The sequence below is a fragment of the Oncorhynchus clarkii genome, chromosome 2 (assembly GCF_045791955.1).
Source record: "Oncorhynchus clarkii lewisi isolate Uvic-CL-2024 chromosome 2, UVic_Ocla_1.0, whole genome shotgun sequence".
NCBI classification, from domain to species: Eukaryota; Metazoa; Chordata; class Actinopteri; order Salmoniformes; family Salmonidae; genus Oncorhynchus; species Oncorhynchus clarkii.
In genome coordinates this window covers 90,383,472-90,407,156 of record NC_092148.1, presented here as the reverse complement: position 1 = coordinate 90,407,156, position 23,685 = coordinate 90,383,472, and the positions used below count along the sequence as shown (strand labels likewise).

The 23,685-nt window shown below is 50.1% G+C and overlaps 1 protein-coding gene across 1 annotated transcript in view; it reads right to left on the bottom strand.

Moving 5' to 3' along the window:
• LOC139383167 (1-phosphatidylinositol 4,5-bisphosphate phosphodiesterase zeta-1-like) overlaps window positions 1-23,043 on the bottom strand; it is a 44,180-nt gene extending 21,137 nt beyond the window's left edge. The window contains exons 1-4 of the mRNA XM_071127550.1: window positions 22,854-23,043; window positions 20,369-20,570; window positions 16,999-17,143; window positions 16,445-16,600 (exon numbers count right to left, since the gene is read on the bottom strand). Of these exons, the coding sequence (XP_070983651.1) occupies window positions 16,445-16,600; window positions 16,999-17,143; window positions 20,369-20,570; window positions 22,854-23,043 (693 nt within the window). The remainder of the gene's footprint in view (window positions 1-16,444; window positions 16,601-16,998; window positions 17,144-20,368; window positions 20,571-22,853) is intronic.
• Between the last annotated feature and the right edge of the window lie 642 nt (window positions 23,044-23,685).

The window sequence follows — 23,685 nt, the reverse complement described above, 5'->3', positions numbered from 1 at the left end:
GTAGAGATGTGTTTCTAGTGGGAGGGTGTGGGGGGGGCAGGTAGAAATGTGTTTCTAGTGGGAGGGTGTGGGGGGGGGGGGGCAGGTAGAGATGTGTTTCTAGTGGGAGGGTGTGGGGGGGCAGGTAGAGATGTGTTTCTAGTGGGAGGGTGTGGGGGGGCAGGTAGAGATGTGTTTCTAGTGGGAAGGTGTGGGGGGGGCAGGTAGAGATGTGTTTCTAGTGGGAGGGTGTGGGGGGGCAGGTAGAGATGTGTTTCTAGTGGGAGGGTGTGGGGGGGGGCAGGTAGAGATGTGTTTCTAGTGGGAGGGTGTGGGGGGGCAGGTAGAGATGTGTTTCTGGGGTGGAGAGCTTGGGGGGCAGGTAGAGATGTGTTTCTGGGGTGGAGGGTGTGGGGGGGCAGGTAGAGATGTGTTTCTAGTGGGGGGGCAGGTAGAGATGTGTTTCTAGTGGGGGGGCAGACAGAGATGTGTTTCTAGTGGGGGGGCAGGTAGAGATGTGTTTCTGGGGTGGAGGGTGTGGGGGGGCAGGTAGAGATGTGTTTCTAGTGGGAGGGTGTGGGGGGGGGGGCAGGTAGAGATGTGTTTCTAGTGGGGGGGCAGGTAGAGATGTGTTTCTAGTGGGGGGGCAGACAGAGATGTGTTTCTAGTGGGGGGGCAGGTAGAGATGTGTTTCTGGGGTGGAGGGTGTGGGGGGGCAGGTAGAGATGTGTTTCTAGTGGGAGGGTGTGGGGGGGGGGGGCAGGTAGAGATGTGTTTCTAGTGGGAGGGTGTGGGGGGGGCAGGTAGAGATGTGTTTCTAGTGGGGGCGTGTGGGGGGGGGGCAGGTAGAGATGTGTTTCTAGTGGGAGGGTGTGGGGGGGGGCAGGTAGAGATGTGTTTCTAGTGGGAGGGTGTGGGGGGGGCAGGTAGAGATGTGTTTCTAGTGGGGGGGTGTGGGGGGGCAGGTAGAGATGTGTCTCTAGTGGGATGGTGTGGGGGGGGGCAGGTAGAGATGTGTTTCTAGTGGGAGGGTGTGGGGGGGCAGGTAGAGATGTGTTTCTAGTGGGAGGGTGTGGGGGGGGCAGGTAGAGATGTGTTTCTAGTGGGAGGGTGTGGGGGGGCAGGTAGAGATGTGTTTCTAGTGGGAGGGTGTGGGGGCGGGGACAGGTAGAGATGTGTTTCTAGTGGGAGGGTGTGGGGGGGAGGCAGGTAGAGATGTGTTTCTAGTGGGAGGGTGTGGGGGGCAGGTAGAGATGTGTTTCTAGTGGGGGGGCAGGTAGAGATGTGTTTCTGGGGTGGAGGGTGTGGGGGGGCAGGTAGAGATGTGTTTCTAGTGGGGGAGCAGGTAGAGATGTGTTTCTGGGGTGGAGGGTGTGGGGGGGCAGGTAGAGATGTGTTTCTGGGGTGGGGGGGCAGGTAGAGATGTGTTTCTGGGGTGGAGGGTGTGGGGGGGTTAGGTAGAGATGTGTTTCTGGGGTGGAGGGTGTGGGTGGAGCAGGTAGAGATGTGTTTCTAGTGGGGGGGCAGGTAGAGATGTGTTTCTAGTGGGGGGGCAGGTAGAGATGTGTTTCTGGGGTGAATGGTGTGGGGGGGCAGGTAGAGATGTGTTTCTATTAGGGGGGCAGGTAGAGATGTGTTTCTGGGGTGGAGGGTGTGGGGGGGCAGGTAGAAATGTGTTTCTAGGGTGGAGGGTGTGGGGGGGGCAGGTAGAGATGTGTTTCTAGTGGGAGGGTGTGGGGGGGGCAGGTAGAGATGTGTTTCTAGTGGGAGGATGTGGGGGGGGCAGGTAGAGAAGTGTTTCTAGTGGGGGGCAGGTAGAGATGTGTTTCTAGTGGGGGGGCAGGTAGAGATGTGTTTCTGGGGTGGAGGGTGTGGGGGGGCAGGTAGAGATGTGTTTCTAGTGGGGGGGCAGGTAGATATGTGTTTCTGGGGTGGAGGGTGTGGGGGGGGCAGGTAGAGATGTGTTTCTGGGGTGGGGGGGGAAGGTAGAGATGTGTTTCTGGGGTGGAGGGTGTGGGGGGGCAGGTAGAGATGTGTTTCTAGTGGGAGGGTGTGGGGGGGGCAGGTAGAGATGTGTTTCTAGTGGGAGGGTGTGGGGGGGCAGGTAGAGATGTGTTTCTAGTGGGGGGGCAGGTAGAGATGTGTTTCTAGTGGGGGCAGGTAGAGATGTGTTTCTAGTGGGGGGGCAGGTAGAGATGTGTTTCTAGTGGGGGGGCAGGTAGAGATGTGTTTCTGGGGTGGAGGGTGTGGGGGGGCAGGTAGAGATGTGTTTCTAGTGGGGGGGCAGGTAGAGATGTGTTTCTGGGGTGGAGGGTGTGGGGGGGCAGGTAGAGATGTGTTTCTGGGGTGGGGGGGACAGGTAGAGATGTGTTTCTGGGGTGGAGGGTGTGGGGGGGGCAGGTAGAGATGTGTTTCTGGGGTGGAGGGTGTGGGGGGGCAGGTAGAGATGTGTTTCTGGGGTGGGGGGGCAGGTAGAGATGTGTTTCTGGGGTGGAGGGTGTGGGGGGGTGGCAGGTAGAGATGTGTTTCTAGTGGGGGGAGCAGGTAGAGATGTATTTATAGTGGGGGGCAGGTAGAGATGTGTTTCTAGTGGGGGGGCAGGTAGAGATGTGTTTCTAGTGGGGGGGCAGGTAGAGATGTGTTTCTAGTGGGGGGGCAGGTAGAGATGTGTTTCTAGTGGGGGGGCGGGTAGAGATGTGATTCTAGTGGGGGGGTTGCAGGTAGAGATGTGTTTCTAGTGGGGGGGCAGGTAGAGATGTGTTTCTGGGGTGGAGGGTGTGGGGGGGCAGGTAGAGATGTGTTTCTAGTAGGTAGGTGTTTCTGGGGTGGAGGGTGTGGGGGGGCAGGTAGAGATGTGTTTCTGGGGTGGGGGGGCAGTTATGTGTTTCTGGGGTGGAGGGTGTGGGGGGGGCAGGTAGAGATGTGTTTCTGGGGTGGAGGGTGTGGGTGGAGCAGGTAGAGATGTGTTTCTAGTGGGGGGGGCAGGTAGAGATGTGTTTCTGGGGTGGAGGGTGTGGGGGGCTGGGGTGGAGGGTGTGGGGGGAGCAGGTAGAGATGTGTTTCTCGTGGGGGGGGGCAGGTAGAGATGTGTTTCTGGGGTGGAGGGTGTGGGGGGGTGGCAGGTAGAGATGTGTTTCTAGTGGGGGGAGCAGGTAGAGATGTATTTCTAGTGTGGGGGGGGGGCAGTTAGAGATGTGTTTCTGGGGTGGAGGGTGTGGGGGGGGCAGGTAGAGATGTGTTTCTGGGGTGGAGGGTGTGGGTGGAGCAGGTAGAGATGTGTTTCTAGTGGGGGGGGCAGGTAGAGATGTGTTTCTGGGGTGGAGGGTGTGGGGGGGGGCAGATAGAGATGTGTTTCTGGGGTGGAGGGTGTGGGGGGAGCAGGTAGAGATGTGTTTCTCGTGGGGGGGGGCAGGTAGAGATGTGTTTCTGGGGTGGAGGGTGTGGGGGGGTGGCAGGTAGAGATGTGTTTCTAGTGGGGGGAGCAGGTAGAGATGTATTTCTAGTGGGGGAGCAGGTAGAGATGTATTTCTAGTGGGGGGGCAGGTAGAGATGTGTTTCTAGTGGGGGGGCAGGTAGAGATGTGTTTCTAGTGGGGGGGCAGGTAGAGATGTGTTTCTAGTGGGGTGGCAGGAAGATATGTGTTTCTGGGGTGGAGGGTGTGGGGGGGCATGTAGAGATGTGTTTCTTGTGGGGGGGCAGGTAGAGATGTGTTTCTGGGGTGAAGGGTGTGGGGGGAGCAGGTAGAGATGTGTTTCTAGTGGGGGGGCAGGTAGAGATGTGTTTCTAGTGGGGGGGCAGGTAAAGATGTGTTTCTAGTGGGGGGGCAGGTAGAGATGTGTTTCTAGTGGGGGGGCAGGTAGAGATGTGTTTCAAGTGGGGGGGCAGGTAGAGATGTGTTTCTGGGGTGGAGGGTGTGGGGGGGCAGGTAGAGATGTGTTTCTAGTGGGGGGGCAGGTAGAGATGTATTTCTAGTGGGGGGGCAGGTAGAGATGTGTTTCTAGTGGGGAGGCAGGTAGAGATGTGTTTCTGGGGTGGAGGGTGTGGGGGGCAGATAGAGATGTGTTTCTAGTGGGGGGGCAGGTAGAGATGTGTTTCTAGTGGGGGGGCAGGTAGAGATGTGTTTCTGGGGTGGAGGGTGTGGGGGGGCAGGTAGAGATGTGTTTCTAGTGGGGGGGGCAGGTAGAGATGTGTTTCTAGTGGGGGGGCAGGTAGAGATGTGTTTCTAGTGGGGGGGGGCAGGTAGAGATGTGTTTCTAGTGGGGGGGCAGGTAGAGATGTGTTTCTAGTGGGGGGGCAGGTAGAGATGTGTTTCTAGTGGGGGGTGTGGGGGGGCAGGTAGAGATGTGTTTCTGGGGTGGAGGGTGTGGGGGGGCAGGTAGAGATGTGTTTCTAGTGGGGGGGCAGGTAGAGATGTGTTTCTGGGGTGGAGGGTGTGGGGGGGCAGGTAGAGATGTGTTTCTGGGTTGGGGGGGGCAGGTAGAGATGTGTTTCTGGGGTGGAGGGTGTGGGGGGGGGGGGCAGGTAGAGATGTGTTTCTGGGGTGGAGGGTGTGGGGGGAGCAGGTAGAGATGTGTTTCTAGTGGGGGGGGCAGGTAGAGATGTGTTTCTGGGGTGGAGGGTGTGGGGGGGTGGCAGGTAGAGATGTGTTTCTAGTGGGGGGAGCAGGTAGAGATGTATTTCTAGTGGGGGGCAGGTAGAGATGTGTTTCTAGTGGGGGGGCAGGTAGAGATGTGTTTCTAGTGGGGGGGCGGGTAGAGATGTGTTTCTAGTGGGGGGTTTCAGGTAGAGATGTGTTTCTAGTGGGGGGGGGCAGGTAGAGATGTGTGTTCTGGGGTGGAGGGTGTGGGGGGGCACGTAGAGATGTGTTTCTAGTGGGGGGGCAGGTAGGGATGTGTTTCTGGGGTGGAGGGTGTGGGGGGGCAGGTAGAGATGTGTTTCTGGGGTGGGGGGGCAGGTAGAGATGTGTTTCTGGGGTGGAGGGTGTGGGGGGGGCAGGTAGAGATGTGTTTCTGTTTCTGGGGTGGAAGGTGTGGGGGGGCAGGTAGAGATGTGTTTCTGGGGTGGGGGGCAGGTAGAGATGTGTTTCTGGGGTGGAGGGTGTGGGGGGGTGTTTCAGAGAGATGTGTTTCTGGGGTGGAGGGTGTGGGGGGGGGGCAGGTGGGTGTTTCTGGGGTGGAGGGTGTGGGGGGGCAGGTAGAGATGTGTTTCTGGGGTGGAGGGTGTGGGGGGGTGGCAGGTAGAGATGTGTTTCTGGGGGGGAGCAGGTGGAGGGTGTGGGGGGGTGGCAGGTAGAGATGTGTTTCTAGGGGTGGGGGGGGTAGAGATGCAGGTAGAGATGTGTTTCTGGGGTGGAGGGTGTGGGGGGGTGGCAGGTAGAGAGCAGGTAGAGATGTGTTTCTAGTGGGGGGGCAGGGTAGAGATGTGTTTCTAGTGGGGGGGCAGGTAGAGATGTATTTCTAGGGGGGGCAGGTAGAGATGTGTTTCTAGTGGGGGGGCAGGTAGAGATTTAGAGATGTGTTTCTAGTGGGGGGCAGGTGTGTTTCTAGAGATGTGTTTCTAGTGGGGGGCAGGTAGTGTGTTTCTAGAGAGATGTGTTTCTAGTGGGGGGTTTCAGGTAGAGATGTGTTTCTAGTGGGGGGGGCAGGTAGAGATGTGTTTCTGGGGTGGAGGGTGTGGGGGGGCAGGTAGAGATGTGTTTCTAGTGGGGGGGCAGGTAGGGATGTGTTTCTGGGGTGGAGGGTGTGGGGGGGCAGGTAGAGATGTGTTTCTGGGGTGGGGGGGCAGGTAGAGATGTGTTTCTGGGGTGGAGGGTGTGGGGGGGGCAGGTAGAGATGTGTTTCTGGGGTGGAGGGTGTGGGGGGGCAGGTAGAGATGTGTTTCTGGGGTGGAGGGTGTGGGGGGGTGGCAGGTAGAGATGTGTTTCTAGTGGGGGGAGCAGGTAGAGATGTATTTATAGTGGGGGGCAGGTAGAGATGTGTTTCTAGTGGGGGGGCAGGTAGAGATGTGTTTCTAGTGGGGGGGCAGGTAGAGATGTGTTTCTAGTGGGGGGGCAGGTAGAGATGTGTTTCTAGTGGGGGGGTTTCAGGTAGAGATGTGTTTCTAGTGGGGGGGCAGGTAGAGATGTGTTTCTGGGGTGGAGGGTGTGGGGGGGCAGGTAGAGATGTGTTTCTAGTGGGGGGGCAGGTAGAGATGTGTTTCTGGGGTGGAGGGTGTGGGGGGGCAGGTAGAGATGTGTTTCTGGGGTGGGGGGGCAGGTAGAGATGTGTTTCTGGGGTGGAGGGTGTGGGGGGGGCAGGTAGAGATGTGTTTCTGGGGTGGAGGGTGTGGGTGGAGCAGGTAGAGATGTGTTTCTAGTGGGGGGGGCAGGTAGAGATGTGTTTCTGGGGTGGAGGGTGTGGGGGGGGCAGATAGAGATGTGTTTCTGGGGTGGAGGGTGTGGGGGGAGCAGGTAGAGATGTGTTTCTCGTGGGGGGGGGCAGGTAGAGATGTGTTTCTGGGGTGGAGGGTGTGGGGGGGTGGCAGGTAGAGATGTGTTTCTAGTGGGGGGAGCAGGTAGAGATGTATTTCTAGTGGGGGAGCAGGTAGAGATGTATTTCTAGTGGGGGGGCAGGTAGAGATGTGTTTCTAGTGGGGGGGCAGGTAGAGATGTGTTTCTAGTGGGGGGGGCAGGTAGAGATGTGTTTCTAGTGGGGTGGCAGGAAGATATGTGTTTCTGGGGTGGAGGGTGTGGGGGGGCAGGTAGAGATGTGTTTCTTGTGGGGGGGCAGGTAGAGATGTGTTTCTGGGGTGAAGGGTGTGGGGGGAGCAGGTAGAGATGTGTTTCTAGTGGGGGGGCAGGTAGAGATGTGTTTCTAGTGGGGGGGCAGGTAAAGATGTGTTTCTAGTGGGGGGGCAGGTAGAGATGTGTTTCTAGTGGGGGGGCAGGTAGAGATGTGTTTCTAGTGGGGGGGCAGGTAGAGATGTGTTTCTAGTGGGGGGGCAGGTAGAGATGTGTTTCTAGTGGGGAGGCAGGTAGAGATGTGTTTCTGGGGTGGAGGGTGTGGGGGGCAGATAGAGATGTGTTTCTAGTGGGGGGGCAGGTAGAGATGTGTTTCTAGTGGGGGGGCAGGTAGAGATGTGTTTCTGGGGTGGAGGGTGTGGGGGGGCAGGTAGAGATGTGTTTCTAGTGGGGGGGGCAGGTAGAGATGTGTTTCTAGTGGGGGGGCAGGTAGAGATGTGTTTCTAGTGGGGGGGGGGGGCAGGTAGAGATGTGTTTCTAGTGGGGGGGCAGGTAGAGATGTGTTTCTAGTGGGGGGGCAGGTAGAGATGTGTTTCTAGTGGGGGGTGTGGGGGGGCAGGTAGAGATGTGTTTCTAGTGGGGGGGCAGGTAGAGATGTGTTTCTGGGGTGGAGGGTGTGGGGGGGCAGGTAGAGATGTGTTTCTGGGTTGGGGGGGGGCAGGTAGAGATGTGTTTCTGGGGTGGAGGGTGTGGGGGGGGGGCAGGTAGAGATGTGTTTCTGGGGTGGAGGGTGTGGGGGGAGCAGGTAGAGATGTGTTTCTAGTGGGGGGGGCAGGTAGAGATGTGTTTCTGGGGTGGAGGGTGTGGGGGGGTGGCAGGTAGAGATGTGTTTCTAGTGGGGGGAGCAGGTAGAGATGTATTTCTAGTGGGGGGCAGGTAGAGATGTGTTTCTAGTGGGGGGGCAGGTAGAGATGTGTTTCTAGTGGGGGGGCGGGTAGAGATGTGTTTCTAGTGGGGGGTTTCAGGTAGAGATGTGTTTCTAGTGGGGGGGGCAGGTAGAGATGTGTTTCTGGGGTGGAGGGTGTGGGGGGGCAGGTAGAGATGTGTTTCTAGTGGGGGGGCAGGTAGGGATGTGTTTCTGGGGTGGAGGGTGTGGGGGGGCAGGTAGAGATGTGTTTCTGGGGTGGGGGGGCAGGTAGAGATGTGTTTCTGGGGTGGAGGGTGTGGGGGGGGCAGGTAGAGATGTGTTTCTGGGGTGGAGGGTGTGGGGGGGCAGGTAGAGATGTGTTTCTGGGGTGGGGGGCAGGTAGAGATGTGTTTCTGGGGTGGAGGGTGTGGGGGGGCAGGTAGAGATGTGTTTCTGGGGTGGAGGGTGTGGGGGGGGGCAGGTAGAGATGTGTTTCTGGGGTGGAGGGTGTGGGGGGAGCAGGTAGAGATGTGTTTCTAGTGGGGGGGGCAGGTAGAGATGTGTTTCTGGGGTGGAGGGTGTGGGGGGGTGGCAGGTAGAGATGTGTTTCTAGTGGGGGGAGCAGGTAGAGATGTATTTCTAGTGGGGGGCAGGTAGAGATGTGTTTCTAGTGGGGGGGCAGGTAGAGATGTGTTTCTAGTGGGGGGGCAGGTAGAGATGTGTTTCTAGTGGGGGGGCGGGTAGAGATGTGTTTCTAGTGGGGGGGTTTCAGGTAGAGATGTGTTTCTAGTGGGGGGGCAGGTAGAGATGTGTTTCTGGGGTGGAGGGTGTGGGGGGGGCAGGTAGAGATGTGTTTCTAGTGGGGGGGCAGGTAGAGATGTGTTTCTGGGGTGGAGGGTGTGGGGGGGCAGGTAGAGATGTGTTTCTGGGGTGGTGGGGCAGGTAGAGATGTGTTTCTGGGGTGGAGGGTGTGGGGGGGGCAGGTAGAGATGTGTTTCTGGGGTGGAGGGTGTGGGGGGAGCAGGTAGAGATGTGTTTCTAGTGGGGGGGGCAGGTAGAGATGTGTTTCTGGGGTGGAGGGTGTGGGGGGAGCAGGTAGAGATGTGTTTCTCGTGGGGGGGGCAGGTGGAGATGTGTTTCTGGGGTGGAGGGTGTGGGGGGGTGGCAGGTAGAGATGTATTTCTAGTGGGGGGGCAGGTAGAGATGTGTTTCTAGTGGGGGGGCAGGTAGAGATGTGTTTCTAGTGGGGGGGCAGGTAGAGATGTGTTTCTAGTTGGGTGGCAGGAAGAGATGTGTTTCTGGGGTGGAGGGTGTGGGGGGGCAGGTTTGTGTTTCTTGTGGGGGGGGCAGGTAGAGATGTGTTTCTGGGGTGGAGGGTGTGGGGGGAGCAGGTAGAGATGTGTTTCTAGTGGGGGGCAGGTAGAGATGTGTTTCTAGTGGGGGGGCAGGTAAAGATGTGTTTCTAGTGGGGGGGCAGGTAGAGATGTGTTTCTAGTGGGGGGGCAGGTAGAGATGTGTTTCTAGTGGGGGGGCAGGTAGAGATGTGTTTCTAGTGGGGGGGCAGGTCGAGATGTGTTTCTAGTGGGGAGGCAGGTAGAGATGTGTTTCTGGGGTGGAGGGTGTGGGGGGGCAGATAGAGATGTGTTTCTAGTGGGGGGGCAGGTAGAGATGTGTTTCTAGTGGGGGGGCAGGTAGAGATGTGTTTCTAGTGGGGGGGGCAGGTAGAGATGTGTTTCTAGTGGGGGGGCAGGTAGAGATGTGTTTCTAGTGGGGGGGCAGGTAGAGATGTGTTTCTGGGGTGGAGGGTGTGGGGGGGCAGGTAGAGATGTGTTTCTAGTGGGGGGGCAGGTAGAGATGTGTTTCTAGTGGGGGGGCAGGTAGAGATGTGTTTCTGGGGTGGAGGGTGTGGGGGGGCAGGTAGAGATGTGTTTCTGGGGTGGAGGGTGAAAACATCTCACAAAAATGTTTAAATAACACCTCACAACACTACAAGACAGTAGTAGAATTACTTATTTTATTTTATAAATTTTTTATTTTTATTTCACCTTTATTTAACCAGGTAGGCAAGTTGAGAACAAGTTCTCATTTGCAATTGCGACCTGGCCAAGATAAAGCAAAGCAGTTCGACACATACAACGACACAGAGTTACACATGGAGTAAAACAAACATACAGTCAATAATACAGTATAAACAAGTCTACATACGATGTGAGCAAATGAGGTGAGATAAGGGAGGTAAAGGCAAAAAGGCCATGGTGGCAAAGTAGATACAATATAGCAAGTAAAACACTGGAATGGTAGATTTGCAATGGGAGAATGTGCAAAGTAGAAATAAAAATTTAAATAAATAAATACAAATAAAAATAAACTTATAATCTATTAAAGTTGAGGAAAAACAAATAACTTTAGATAGTGGGTTACATTTCCAGGACCACCCGTAGGTAAAATGTATGCACACATGACTGTAAGTCGCTTTGGATAAAAGCATCTGCTAAATTGCATATTATATATTGTTATATATTATTAACACTACTTAGTACTCTGGATAAATCTTTCTGCCACGCCCATTGTTGATTGTCTTTGTCAATACAGGGTTTATAATGGTGTCCCATTTTCTTACCAATAGTATTAAGTCAAATATTATGTATAAATCATTGAGTTCATATCCCCACACAGTCAGTCAACAACACACATGGTAGAATGGGAACCAACAGCTCCGGATGTTAAATCACTTATATGTTTTAAAATCAAAGTCAATATCACAGATCTCTGGTTTCACTGGATGAGCAGCAATGTGTTGAGAGTTAAGAAACGGTGGTTTGGTATTTTTCGAACGCCATCTTCTCCACCAGTAAATAGCCTCCCATGCCTTTCACTTAGATTTTGATACCTAGGGCCACCCGGGTGGCGCAGTGGTTAAGGGTGCTGTACTGCAGCGCCAGCTGTGCCACCAGAGACTCTGGGTTCACGCTCTGTCGAAACCGGACGTGACCGGGAGGTCTGTGGGGCGATGCACAATTGGCCTAGCATCGTCCGGGTTAGGGAGGGTTTGGCCGGTAGGGAAATCCTTGTCTCATTGCGCACCAGCGACTCCTGTGGCGGGCCGGGCGCAGTGTGCGCTAACCAAGGTTGACAGGTGCACAGTGTTTCCTCTGACACATTGGTGCGTGTTTCCTCTGACACATTGGTGCGGCTGGCTTCCGGATTGGATGGCGCTGTGTTAAGAAGCAGTGCGGCTTGGTTGGGTTGTGTATCGGAGGACGCGTGACTTTCAATCTTCGTCTCTCCCTAGCCCATACGGGAGTTGTAGCGATGAGACAAGATCGTAGCTACTAAACAATTGGATACCACAAATTTGGGGAGAAAAAGGGGTAACATTTAAAAAAAATAATAATAATTTGATACCTTCCTCAAACATTCTGCTCTCTAACGTCTGGGTAACATGACAGTGCCTTTGAAAATAATTTTACTTTTTCCACATTTTGTTATTTTACAGCCTTATTCAAAGATATATTAAACAGTTTTTACCCCCTCATTAATCTACACACAATACCCCATAATGACATCACAATACCCCATCATGACATCACAATACCCCATCATGACATCACAATACCCCATCATGACAAAGCTAAAACAGGTTTTTAGAAATGTTTACATAAGTATTCAGACCCTTTACTCAGTACTTTGTTGAAGCCCGTTTGGCAGAGATTACAGGCTCAAGTATTTTTTGGGTATGACGCTACAAGCTTGAAACACGTGTATTTGGGGAGTTTCTCGCATTCTTCTCTGCAGATCCTCTCAAGCTCTGTCAGGTTGGATGGGGAGCGTCGCTGCACAGATATTTTCAGGTCTCTCCAGAGATGTTAGATCGGGTTCAAAACCGGGCTCTGGTTGGGCCACTCAAGGACATTCAGAGACTTGTCCTGAAGCCACTCCTGCATTGTTTTGGTTGTGTGCTTAGGGTCGTTGTCCTGTTGGAAGTTGAACGCCCCAGTCTGAGGTCCTGCGCGATCTGGAGCAGGTTATCATCAAGGATCTCTCTGTACTTTGCTCCGTTCATCTTTGCCTCGATCCTAACTAGTCTCCCAATCCCTGCCACTGAAAAACATCCCCACAGCATGATGCTGCCACCACCATGCTTCACCGTAGGGATGGTGCCAGGCTTCCTCCAGACATGACACTTGGCATTTAGGCCAAAGAGTTCAATCTTGGTTTCATCAGACCAGAGAATCTTGTTTCTCATGGTCTGAGAGTCTTTAGGTGCCTTTTGGCAAACTCCAAGTGGGCTGTCATGTGCCTTTTACTGAGGAGTGGCTTCCGTGTGGACACTCTACCATAAAGGCCTGATTGGTGGAGTGCTGCAGAAATGGTTGTTCTTCTGGAAGGTTCTCCAGGTTCTCCCATTGAATGCCGAGCTGTAGTCGATGAACAGCATTCTCACATAGGTATTCCTCTTGTCCAGATGGGTTAGGGCAGTGGCAGTGTGGTTGAGATTGCATCGCATGTGGACCTATTTGGGCGGACAGCAAATTGGAGTGGGTCTAGGGTGTCAGGTAGGGTGGAGGTGATATGGTCCTTGACTAGTCTCTCAAAGCACTTCATGATGACGGATGTGAGTGCTACGGGGCGGTAGTCGTTTAGCTCAGTTACCTTAGCTTTCTTGGGAACAGGAACAATGGTGGCCCTCTTGAAGCATGTGGGAACAGCAGACTGGTATAGGGATTGATTGAATATGTCCGTAAACACACCGGCCAGCTGGTCTGCGCATGCTCTGAGGGCGCGGCTGGGGATGCCGTCTGGGCCTGCAGCCTTGCGAGGGTTAACACGTTTAAATGTCTTACTCACCTCGGCTGCAGTGAAGGAGAGACCGCATGTTTTCGTTGCAGGCCGTGTCAGTGGCACTGTATTGTCCTCAAAGCGGGCAAAAAAGTTATTTAGTCTGCCTGGGAGCAAGACATCCTGGTCCGTGACTGGGCTGGATTTCTTCCTGTAGTCCGTGATTGACTGTAGACCCTGCCACATGCCTCTTGTGTCTGAGCCGTTGAATTGAGATTCTACTTTGTCTCTGTACTGGCGCTTAGCTTGTTTGATAGCCTTGCGGAGGGAATAGCTGCACTGTTTGTATTCGGTCATGTTACCAGACACCTTGCCCTGATTAAAAGCAGTGGTTCGCGCTTTCAGTTTCACACGAATGCTGCCATCAATCCACGGTTTCTGGTTAGGGAATGTTTTAATCGTTGCTATGGGAACGACATCTTCAACGCACGTTCTAATGAACTCGCACACCGAATCAGCGTATTCGTCAATGTTGTTATCTGACGCAATACGAAACATCTCCCAGTCCACGTGATGGAAGCAGTCTTGGAGTGTGGAGTCAGCTTGTTCGGACCAGCGTTGGACAGACCTCAGCGTGGGAGCCTCTTGTTTTAGTTTCTGTCTGTAGGCAGGGATCAACAAAATGGAGTCGTGGTCAGCTTTTCCGAAAGGGGGGCGGGGCAGGGCCTTATATGCGTCGCGGAAGTTAGAGTAACAATGATCCAAGGTCTTTCCTCCCCTGGTTGCGCAATCAATATGCTGATAAAATTTGGGGAGTCTTGTTTTCAGATTAGCCTTGTTAAAATCCCCAGCTACAATGAATGCAGCCTCCGGATAAATCGTTTCCAGTTTGCAGAGAGTTAAATAAAGTTCGTTCAGAGCCATCGATGTGTCTGCTTGGGGGGGGATATATACGGCTGTGATTATAATCGAAGAGAATTCTCTTGGTAGATAATGCGGTCTACATTTGATTGTGAGGAATTCTAAATCAGGTGAACAGAAGGATTTGAGTTCCTGTATGTTTCTTTCATCACACCATGTCACGTTGGCCATGAGGCATACGCCCCCGCCCCTCTTCTTACCAGAAAGATGTTTGTTTCTGTCAGCGCGATGAGTGGAGAAACCCGTTGGCTGCACCGCTTCGGATAGAGTCTCTCCAGTGAGCCATGTTTCAGTGAAGCAACGTTACAGTCTCTGATGTCCCTCTGGAATGCTACCCTTGCTCTGATTTCATCAACCTTGTTGTCAAGAGACTGGACATTGGCAAGAAGAATGCTAGGGAGTGGTGCGCGCTGTGCCCGTCTCCGGAGTCTGACCAGAAGACCGCCTCGTTTCCCTCTCTTTCGGAGTCGTTTTTTTGGGTCGCTGCATAGGATCCACTCCGTTGTCCTGTTTGTAAGGCGGAACACAGGGTCCGCGTCGCTTTGGGTCCATGACCAGGAAACTCCCCAGACCTTAATCCCATTGAGAACTTGTGGTCAATCCTCAAGAGGCGGGTGGACAAACAAAAACCCACAAATTCTGACAAACTCCAAGCATTGATTATGCAAGAATGGGCTGCCATCAGTCAGGATGTGGCCCAGAAGTTAATTGACAGCATTCCAGAGCGGACTGCAGAGGTCTTGAAAAAGAAGGGTCAACACTGCAAATATGGACTCTTTGCATCAACTTCATGTAATTGTCAATAAAAGCTTTTGACACTTATGAAATGCTTGTAATCATACTTCAGTATTCCAAAGTAACATCTGACAAAAATATCTAAAGACACTGAAGCAGTAAACTTTGTGAAAATTAATATTTGTGTCATTCTCAAAACGTTTGGCCACGACTGTATGTTGTGACACCACATATGCTAGGACTGGCTTTCCGTACATGACTGTCTGTCACTAGAAGTACGGCTCATCTAAGATCACATGACGACTGAGTGACCGTGTATGAGTAGGGGCTGAGAACTTAATTCAAATCAAGATCAAGCTCTACACCCATTCAAACTTCCACTTAATTATGTTCTTATATATTCCTCAAAAGACGTAAAAATGTATGATTGATATGTACATCAAATCATATTCTCCCACAGTCATGCATAATAACCATCTATAACATTTTAAAATACATCTTTAACACAGACACACACACACACACACACACACACACACACACATAAACACACACAAACACGCGCAAACACACACAAACACAAACACACACACACACACAAACACACACACACACACATAAACACGCACACACAAACACGCACAAACACACACACACATAAACACACACAAACATATACAAACACATAAACACACACAAACACGCATAAACACACACACACAAACACGCACACACACGTGCACACACACACACACATGCAAAACCTCTGTCCTCTAATCAGACAGTCATCACCAGCAAGCAGCCTGTGCCAGTCTCCTTCCTGCCCTATCAGACAGTCATCACCAGCAAGCAGTCTGTGCCAGTCTCCTTCCTGCCCTATCAGACAGTCATCACCAGCAGGGGTTCAAATAGAGGCAGACTATTCCACAGATGAACTGCGGGCAGGGGAATGAGGAAATCTAAATATGCATCCCAAATGGCACTCTATTCCCTATATAGTGCACTGCTTTAGACCAGAGCCCTATAGAACCCTATTCCCTATATAGTGCACTACTTTAGACCAGAGCTCTATTTGGGACATAGTCAACTGAACTATTTAAACGCTGTTAATGTGGTAGACCTTTTCAGACGATCCCATCCATTGATTTCCCCGGATGGAGTGTGAGATTGGACGGCCCAGAGGATCTCATCAAAGGCCTAGATTCAATCAGATCAAACGTTAACCCGGCAAAAAGCAGACACCGGGCATAGCTGATGTTATTTGGTGGTGTCGGAGGTGGAACTGAGCTGGAGCCGTCAAATCGATCGCTGTCACGAAGCCATACCCGTCCCCACTCACGTTAGCCGTTCAGAAGGAGAAAGTGTAGGAATACAGAAATAATTATTAGGCTCGTTATTATTAAATCATTAACCTAATTAATTAATGTTTCTATCATCTTAACAGAGGTGTAGATCACATCTCACATCTCACACTGTTCCAACTTGTGAACAAGGCTGTATGGGATTTCTGTTCACGCGACTCCGTGCAATATAATGCCAGGAGCCGCTTGCTGATTTGACAGCTCTGACGCAGTTCCACCTCTGACATCACCAAAACAACCGCCATGTGGTTGTTGGTTAAAGCGGATCTGATTGAATCGAGCACTAAATTTATCTGTCTTCTGTCCTGCAATCTGCAATGAGCTGCATCATGTAAACTCTGTTTCTCTTTCCTCAGTGGAGAAAAGTCCCTCAGTCAGACCAGGAGCATATATCTTGTGAGCTGGCTCAGGCACAAGCTTACGACACCTTCTACACTTACTGAACAAGTTTCAGTTCCGTCTGACAGAGTTCAGCTTTGGCAGAGTTCACAAAGAGAAGGGACGTTATTGATCTCCTCTGCCGGAGCTTCAACAACACAAACTGAGCATGGACATTATTGATCCAGTCCACATAACATCTCCTCTGTCGGAGCTTCAACAGCACAAACTGAGCATGGACATTATTGATCCAGTCCACATAACATCTCCTCTGTCGGAGCTTCAACAGCACAAACTGAGAGGCACAATAATGAATGTAATCCAAAAGCTATGTTCTACGTTTAAGTTGTGAAGATGACGTAGCTTGCGGTATATTCTATGTTTAAGGTGATTTACTAATATTTGAAAACCCGCGAATCTTAACTTTCACTAAGCTTGTAAACAAATGTCAGCTGTTCTAGCTATACTGAGGTATACTGACACTGATGCGGGTGGCAGGTAACCTAGCGATTAAAAACGTTGAGTCAGTAACTGAAAGGTCATTGGTTTAAATCCCAGAGCCGACTATGTGAAAAATATGTAAAGGTATTTAAACCTAATTGCTCCTGTAAGTCGCTCTGGATAAGAGCGTCTGCTAAATGACTCTAATGTAAATGTACTGTTTACGTTAGGGCTGGGCAGTTGTCCAGGCTGATTGGTGAGGTCCAGGCTGGTGGCCAGCAGTTTGTCCCCCAGGATGGAGGTGAGGTACTGGGCCATGACATCCTGTTGAGTCGGGGTACAGTGGTTCTCCAGGGACAGGATCACTGGGTACGGAGACACCTGGCACAGAATAGTCTCTCTCAAGGGTCTGTCATGCCAGCAAGACACAAGATAACCATACCAGCAATGGAGGTCCTGTGTGACTCGGGTTTGGGTTCAATTCCCAAAGGAGTCACACACACACGTTCTAAAAATATAAACACGTTTCACAGTGAATAGCCCATTGCCAAGCAACCAGAATCAAAGAGGCCCATCTCCCCTTCAGTGAATAACACCCTCTATTAGTGATGGTAGCCAGTGAATTAGAATACGTAAACAACACACCAGGCAGTACAGTAGAACCCTGAGGCAACGTTCTGATTCCATTACCCTCCTAGACAACACTATGGGACTTATATCAAAGTAAGTGGAGATGTCCTAAAAATGTACACTGTTCTTTATTTGTGGTGTGGTCCTACCTCAAAGGCATGCTGCTCCACGGTAGTGATGACGTCCTTGAACAGGATCTTGCTGGTCAGAGTGTGACCATGGTAGACTATAGGCTCTGCACTAGGACCATCCCAGCAGTCAATCTCCAGACAACGACAACCTCTCCTCAGCGCACTGAGGACACACCGAGAGAGAGACGGATGGACGCGTAAGGAACACAAGATGATTACTAGGAGGAGGACTGAGGACATCTGTAGTTTACCAGCGACATACAGAGAACAAATGATAAAGTCGAAAAAAGACCCAAACCTTATTTATTTTATAGTATATCCCTCACACTGTTTTACAGGACATGAAAGCTAATTCTGCAGACCGGTCAAAGAAATTATGTTTTCGATTATAATTTGAATTCCATTTTGCGTTATTCAGTACCAAAACGTTGAATGATTAATGAGTTAATAACCATCATATCAAAATGTATAGCCATATAAAAGCACAGAAACAAAAGGGAGGATTTCCTTCTGACACACTAGCTCCCATCTGCACAGACTTGTCCTCACTGAACATACAGCAATAGTGGTTTGATTCATTGTTGGTCTTTATGTTCTTTACGCTCCTGATTCAGTTCTCCCTTTCCACCCTTTGCTCACCTGCCGGCTAGAGACAGAGTCCAGTCACCTCCCCTCCCCAGTCACCTCCCCTCCCCAGTCACCTCCTCTCCTAAGTCACCTCCCCTCCCCAGTCACCTCCCCGTTCATTAGCTGAGTGAACCAGGCCCCCCCATCAGGCCCTCTCACCAGACCTCCCCTCCCCAGTCATCTCCCCTCCATAGTCACCTCCCCTCCCCAGTCACCTCCCCTCCTAAGTCACCTCCCCTCCCCAGTCACCTCCCCTCCCCAGTCATTTCCCCTCCCCACCAGACCTCCCCTCCCCAGTCACCTCCCCTCCCCAGTCACCTCCCCTCCTAAGTCACCTCCCCTCCTAAGTCACCTCCCCTCCTAAGTCACCTCCCCTCCCCAGTCACCTCCCCTCCCCAGTCACCTCCCCGTTCATTAGCTGAGTGAACCAGGCCCCCCCATCACGGCCCCCCCATCAGGCCTCCCCACCAGACCTCCCCTCCCAGTCACCACCCCTTTCATTAGCTGAGTGAACCAGGCCCCCCCCATCACGGCCCCCCATCAGGCCTCCCCACCAGACCTCCCCTCCTAAGTCACCTCCCCTCCCCAGTCACCTCCCCTCCCCAGTCACCTCCCCGTTCATTAGCTGAGTGAACCAGGCCCCCCCATCACGGCTCCCCATCAGGCCTCCCCTCCTAAGTCACCTCCCCTCCCCAGTCACCTCCCCTCCCTAGTCACCTCCCCATTCATTAGCTGAGTGAACCAGGCCCCCCCATCAGGCCCTCCCACCAGACCTCCTCCCCAGTCACTCAATTAGAGGGCTTTACTACAGTCTATTACAGACGAGTGGGAGACACGTCTGCATCCCAAATGGCACCCTATTCCCTACAGAGTGCACTACTTATGACCAGAACCTTCAAAAGTAGTGCACTATATAGGGAATAGAGTGCCATTTGGGATTCTGGCATTGTATTAGACAGGAGTGAGAGAGTACTCTATATTGTACACAGGGGAAAGACAGTATATTACAGCAGAGAGAGAGAGAGAGTACTCTACTGGTCTCAGAGGACCAATAATGGCCTAGTTCTGCTGCCATCAGCCCCTTTCTCACTCAGTTCACCTCCTTTTTGTCCTTTAGTTAGCGGATGGAGAGGCTGCATTACTGAATATGAAGGAGAGACTGAGAGAGCAGACACTGCGGTTTGAGAGGGTTTAAACTGAGAGAGCAGACACTGCGGTTTGAGAAGAGAGGGTTTAAACTTTAAAGAATGGCAGTGGATAAACAACCAGCAGAAGCCATTTCTTAACTAGTTGTATTACCTGACATAGGTAGTGTTATTACCTTACATAGGTAGAATTATTACATGACATAGGCTGTTGCAATTACCTGACATAGGTAGTGTTATTACCTGACATAGGCCGTTGTAATTACCTGACATAGGTAGTGTTATAACCTGACATAGGCAGTTGTAATGACCTGACATAGGTAGTGTTATTACCTGACACAGGCTGTTGTAATGACCTGACATAAGTAGAACTATTACATGACACAGGCTGTTGTAATTAATTGACATAGGTAGTGTTATTACCTGACACAGGCTGTTGTAATGACCTGACATAGGTAGTGTTATTACCTGACACAGGCTGTTGTAATGACCTGACATAGGTAGTGTTATTACCTGACATAGGCAGTTGTAATGACCTGACATAGGTAGTGTTATTACCTGACATAGGCAGTTGTAATGACCTGACATAGGTAGTGTTATTACCTGACCCAGGCTGTTGTAATTACCTGACATAGGTAGAATTATTACATGACATAGGCTGTTGTAATTACCTGACATAGGTAGTGTTATTACCTGACACAGGCTGTTGTAATGACCTGACATAGGTAGTGTTATTACCTGCCATAGGCAGTTGTAATGACCTGACATAGGTAGTGTTATTACCTGACACAGGCTGTTGTAATGACCTGACATAGGTAGTGTTATTACCTGACATAGGCAGTTGTAATTACCTGACATAGGTAATGTTATTACCTGACACAGGCTGTTGTAATGACCTGACATAGGTAGTGTTATTACCTGACATAGGCAGTTGTAATTACCTGACATAGGTAGTGTTATTACCTGACATAGGCAGTTGTAATGACCTGACATAGGTAGTGTTATTACCTGACACAGGCTGTTGTAATTACCTGACATAGGTAGAATAATTACATGACATAGGCTGTTGTAATTACCTGACATATGTAGTGTTATTACCTGACACAGGCTGTTGTAATGACCTGACATAGGTAGTGTTATTACCAGACATAGGCAGTTGTAATGACCTGACATAGGTAGTGTTATTACCTGACACGGGCTGTTGTAATGACCTGACATAGGTAGTGTTATTACCTGACATAGGCAGTTGTAATTACCTGACATACGTAGTGTTATTACCTGACAAAGGCAGTTGTAATGACCTGACATAGGTAGTGTTATTACCTGACACAGGCTGTTGTAATGACCTGACATAGGTATAATTATTACATGACATAGGCTGTTGTAATGGCCTGACATAGGTAGTGTTATTACCTGACATAGGCAGTTGTAAAGACCTAACATAGGTAGTGTTATTACCTGACATAGGCAGTTGTAATGACCTGACATATGTAGTGTTATTACATGACACAGGCTGTTGTAATGACCTGACATAGGTAGTGTTATCACCTGACATAGGCAGTTGTAATGACCTAACATAGGTAGTGTTATTTCCTGACATAGGCAGTTGTATTTACCTGACATAGGCATCCAGGGTGCTCTTGCCGACCAGCTGGTCCCCAGTGAGGTAAGTGTTGTGAGAAGACGAGATGAAGTAGTGACACAGAGGCTGGTCCATATCTTGATACACAGACGTGTGTATCTGGTCAAACACACTACAGTCTTTAGACTCCATGTATCTGTAGAATCCCTCGAATGTCATGCTTCTGTTCTCTCTAGCTGCCAGGGATACGCAGAGGTTGGGTTAAAAAACCCTCAACAAAAAAACAATCACTCAGTTGGATGTACTACTTTACTTGCATATGTACCTTGAGGACGTGAGGAGAGAAGGAAGTATTTGGATGGTAAAAATCTGTCCTTCTGCCCCTGAACAAGGCAGTTAACCCCTTGTTCCCCAGTAGGCTGTCATTGTAAATAATAATTTATTCTTAACTGACTTGCCTAGTTAAATAAAGGTTAAAAATACATTTTAAAAATGTGCCAAATGAGAAAGTGTCTTGTGCTAGTCCACTGACGAGCTTGACTGCCTTCGTTTTACTTCCGGTTTTCGTCGTGTCAGACTGATGCCTCTGTACCTGTAGCAGAGCATTTTGTCTGATGAGCTTGACTGTCATGGTTTTACTTCCTGTTTTCGTCAGGTCAGACGTTAGCCTCTATGCCTGTCGTAGCGTGGCATTTCTATGGTGCTGTTTGTATAGCGGCAGGAGATGCTAAATAGACTCGTGTCCGTTCTAATCTGAAACAAGTGGTCTCATCACATGTGACTCAGCTAAGGCTAACAACATGCCTGGTAGGGGTACAGTCATACATACCTACTGTACAGTCGTGGCCAAAAGTTTTGAGAATGACACAAATATACATTTTCACAAAGTCTGCTGCCTCAGTTTGTGTGATGGCAATTTGAATATACTCCAAAATGTTATGAAGAGTGATCAGATGAATTGCAATTAATTGTAAAGTCCCTCTTTGCCATGCAAATGAACTGAATCCCCCAAAAAAAACATTTCCACTGCATTTCAGCCCTGCCACAAAAGGACCAGCTGACATCATGTCAGTGATTCTCTCGTTAACACAGGTGTGAGTGTTGATGAGGATAAGGCTGGAGATCACTCTGTCATGCTGATTGAGTTCGAATAACAGACTGGAAGCTTCAAAAGGAGGGTGGTGCTGACATAGGTAGTGTTATCATTGTTCTTCCTCTGTCAACCAAGGTTACCTAAAAGGAAACACGTGCCGTTATCATTGCTTTGCACAAAAAGGGCTTCACAGGCAAGGATATTGCTGCCAGTAAGATTGCACGTAAATCAACCATTTATCGGATCATCAAGAACTTCAAGGAGAAAGGTTCAATTGTTGTGAAGAAGGCTTCAGGGCGCCCAAGAAAGTCCAGCAAGTGCCAGGACCATCTCCTAAAGTTGATTCAGCTGCGGGATCGGGGCACCACCAGTACAGAGCTTGTTCAGGAATGGCAGCAGGCAGGTGTGAGTGCATCTGCACGCACAGTGAGGTGAAGACTTTTGGAGGATGGCTTGGTGTCAAGAAGGGCAGCAAAGAAGCCACTTCTCTCCAGGAAAAACATCAGGGACAGACTGATATTCTGCAAAAGGTACAGGGATTGGACTGTTGAGGACTGGGGTAAAGTTCAATGATGAATCCCCTTTCCGATTGTTTGGGGCATGTGGAAAAAAGCTTGTCCGGAGAAGACAAGGTGAGCGCTACCATCAGTCCTGTGTCATGCCAACAGTAAAGCATCCTGAGACCATTCATGTGTGGGGTTGCTGCTCAGCCAAGGGAGTGGGCTCACTCACAATTTTGCCTAAGAACACAGCCATGAATAAAGAATGGTACCAACACATCCTCCAGTAGCAACTTCTCCCAACCATCCAGGAACAGTTTGGTGAGAAACAATGCCTTTTCCAGCATGATGGTGCACCTTGCCATAAGTCAAAAGTGATAACTAAGTGGCTCGGGGAACAAAACATTGATATTTTGGGTCCATGGCCAGGAAACTCCCCAGACGTTAATCCCATTGAGAACTTGTGGTCAATCCTCAAGAGGTGGGTGAACAAACAAAAACCCGCAAATTCTGACAAACTCCAAGCATTGATTATGCAAGAGTGGGCTGCCATCAGTCAGAATTTGGCCCAGAAGTTCATTGACAGCATGCCAGAGCGGACTGCAGAGGTCTTGAAAAAGAAGGGTCAACACTGCAAATATGGACTCTTTGCATCAACTTCATGTAATTGTCAATAAAAGCTTTTGACACTTATGAAATGCTTGTAATTATACTTCAGTATTCCATAGTAACATCTGACAATAATATCTAAAGACACTGAAGCAGCAGACTTTGTGAAAATTAATATTTGTGTCATTCTCAAAACTTTTGGCCACGACTGTACTGTAACAATAAAAATGAAAATAAGTGAATAAGGAAACCTAATTAATTGTGCATCATGATAGGACAGAACTGTACCAAGTCCCACCTCATCCCCTTTCACTCACCTGTCTCCTCAATCTCATATCTGTCAATCAAGCCCTCAGCTGTCTCCTGGTTGGCTGCTGCCTCCATCTGCTCCATGTGTAGGAACCTGAGGAGAGCGGAGGCGGCCAGAGTATTCCTTCCGGAGGAGTAGCACTGGTAGATGTTCTGGATCTCTGACCTTCTGGAGGTGGAGGCCTTGTTCTTCTTCATTGTCCGCCAGCCAGCAGAGTCCTCAAGCCCCCTGACCCAGGTCTCACCCCGGCCCCTGTGGAAACAAACCTGTTTGACTTCATTGTGTATTCATCCTCATGGTGGGTTTTTCATTTGTGGTATTGTTGTATTCGCATGGCTGAGGTAAGTTTTTTTTTTTTATTGTCAAATAAAATGCAATCATCCTTTAAGACACAGTCCCCAGGAACCCACTGAGACAGAAGGGATCATGGTATACCGTTTATAATAGTTTACAGTTTATAACAGTTTACAGTTTATAATAGTTTACAGTTTATAATAGTTTACAGTTTATAATAGTTTACCGTTTATAATAGTTTACAGTTTATAACAGTTTACAGTTTATAACAGTTTACAGTTTATAATAGTTTACAGTTTATAATAGTTTACAGTTTATAACAGTTTACAGTTTATAATAGTTTACAGTTTATAATAGTTTACAGTTTATAATAGTTTACCGTTTATAATAGTTTACAGTTTATAACAGTTTACAGTTTATAACAGTTTACAGTTTATAATAGTTTACAGTTTATAATAGTTTACAGTTTATAACAGTTTACCGGTTATAATAGTTTACAGTTTATAATAGTTTACAGTTTATAACAGTTTACAGTTTATAACAGT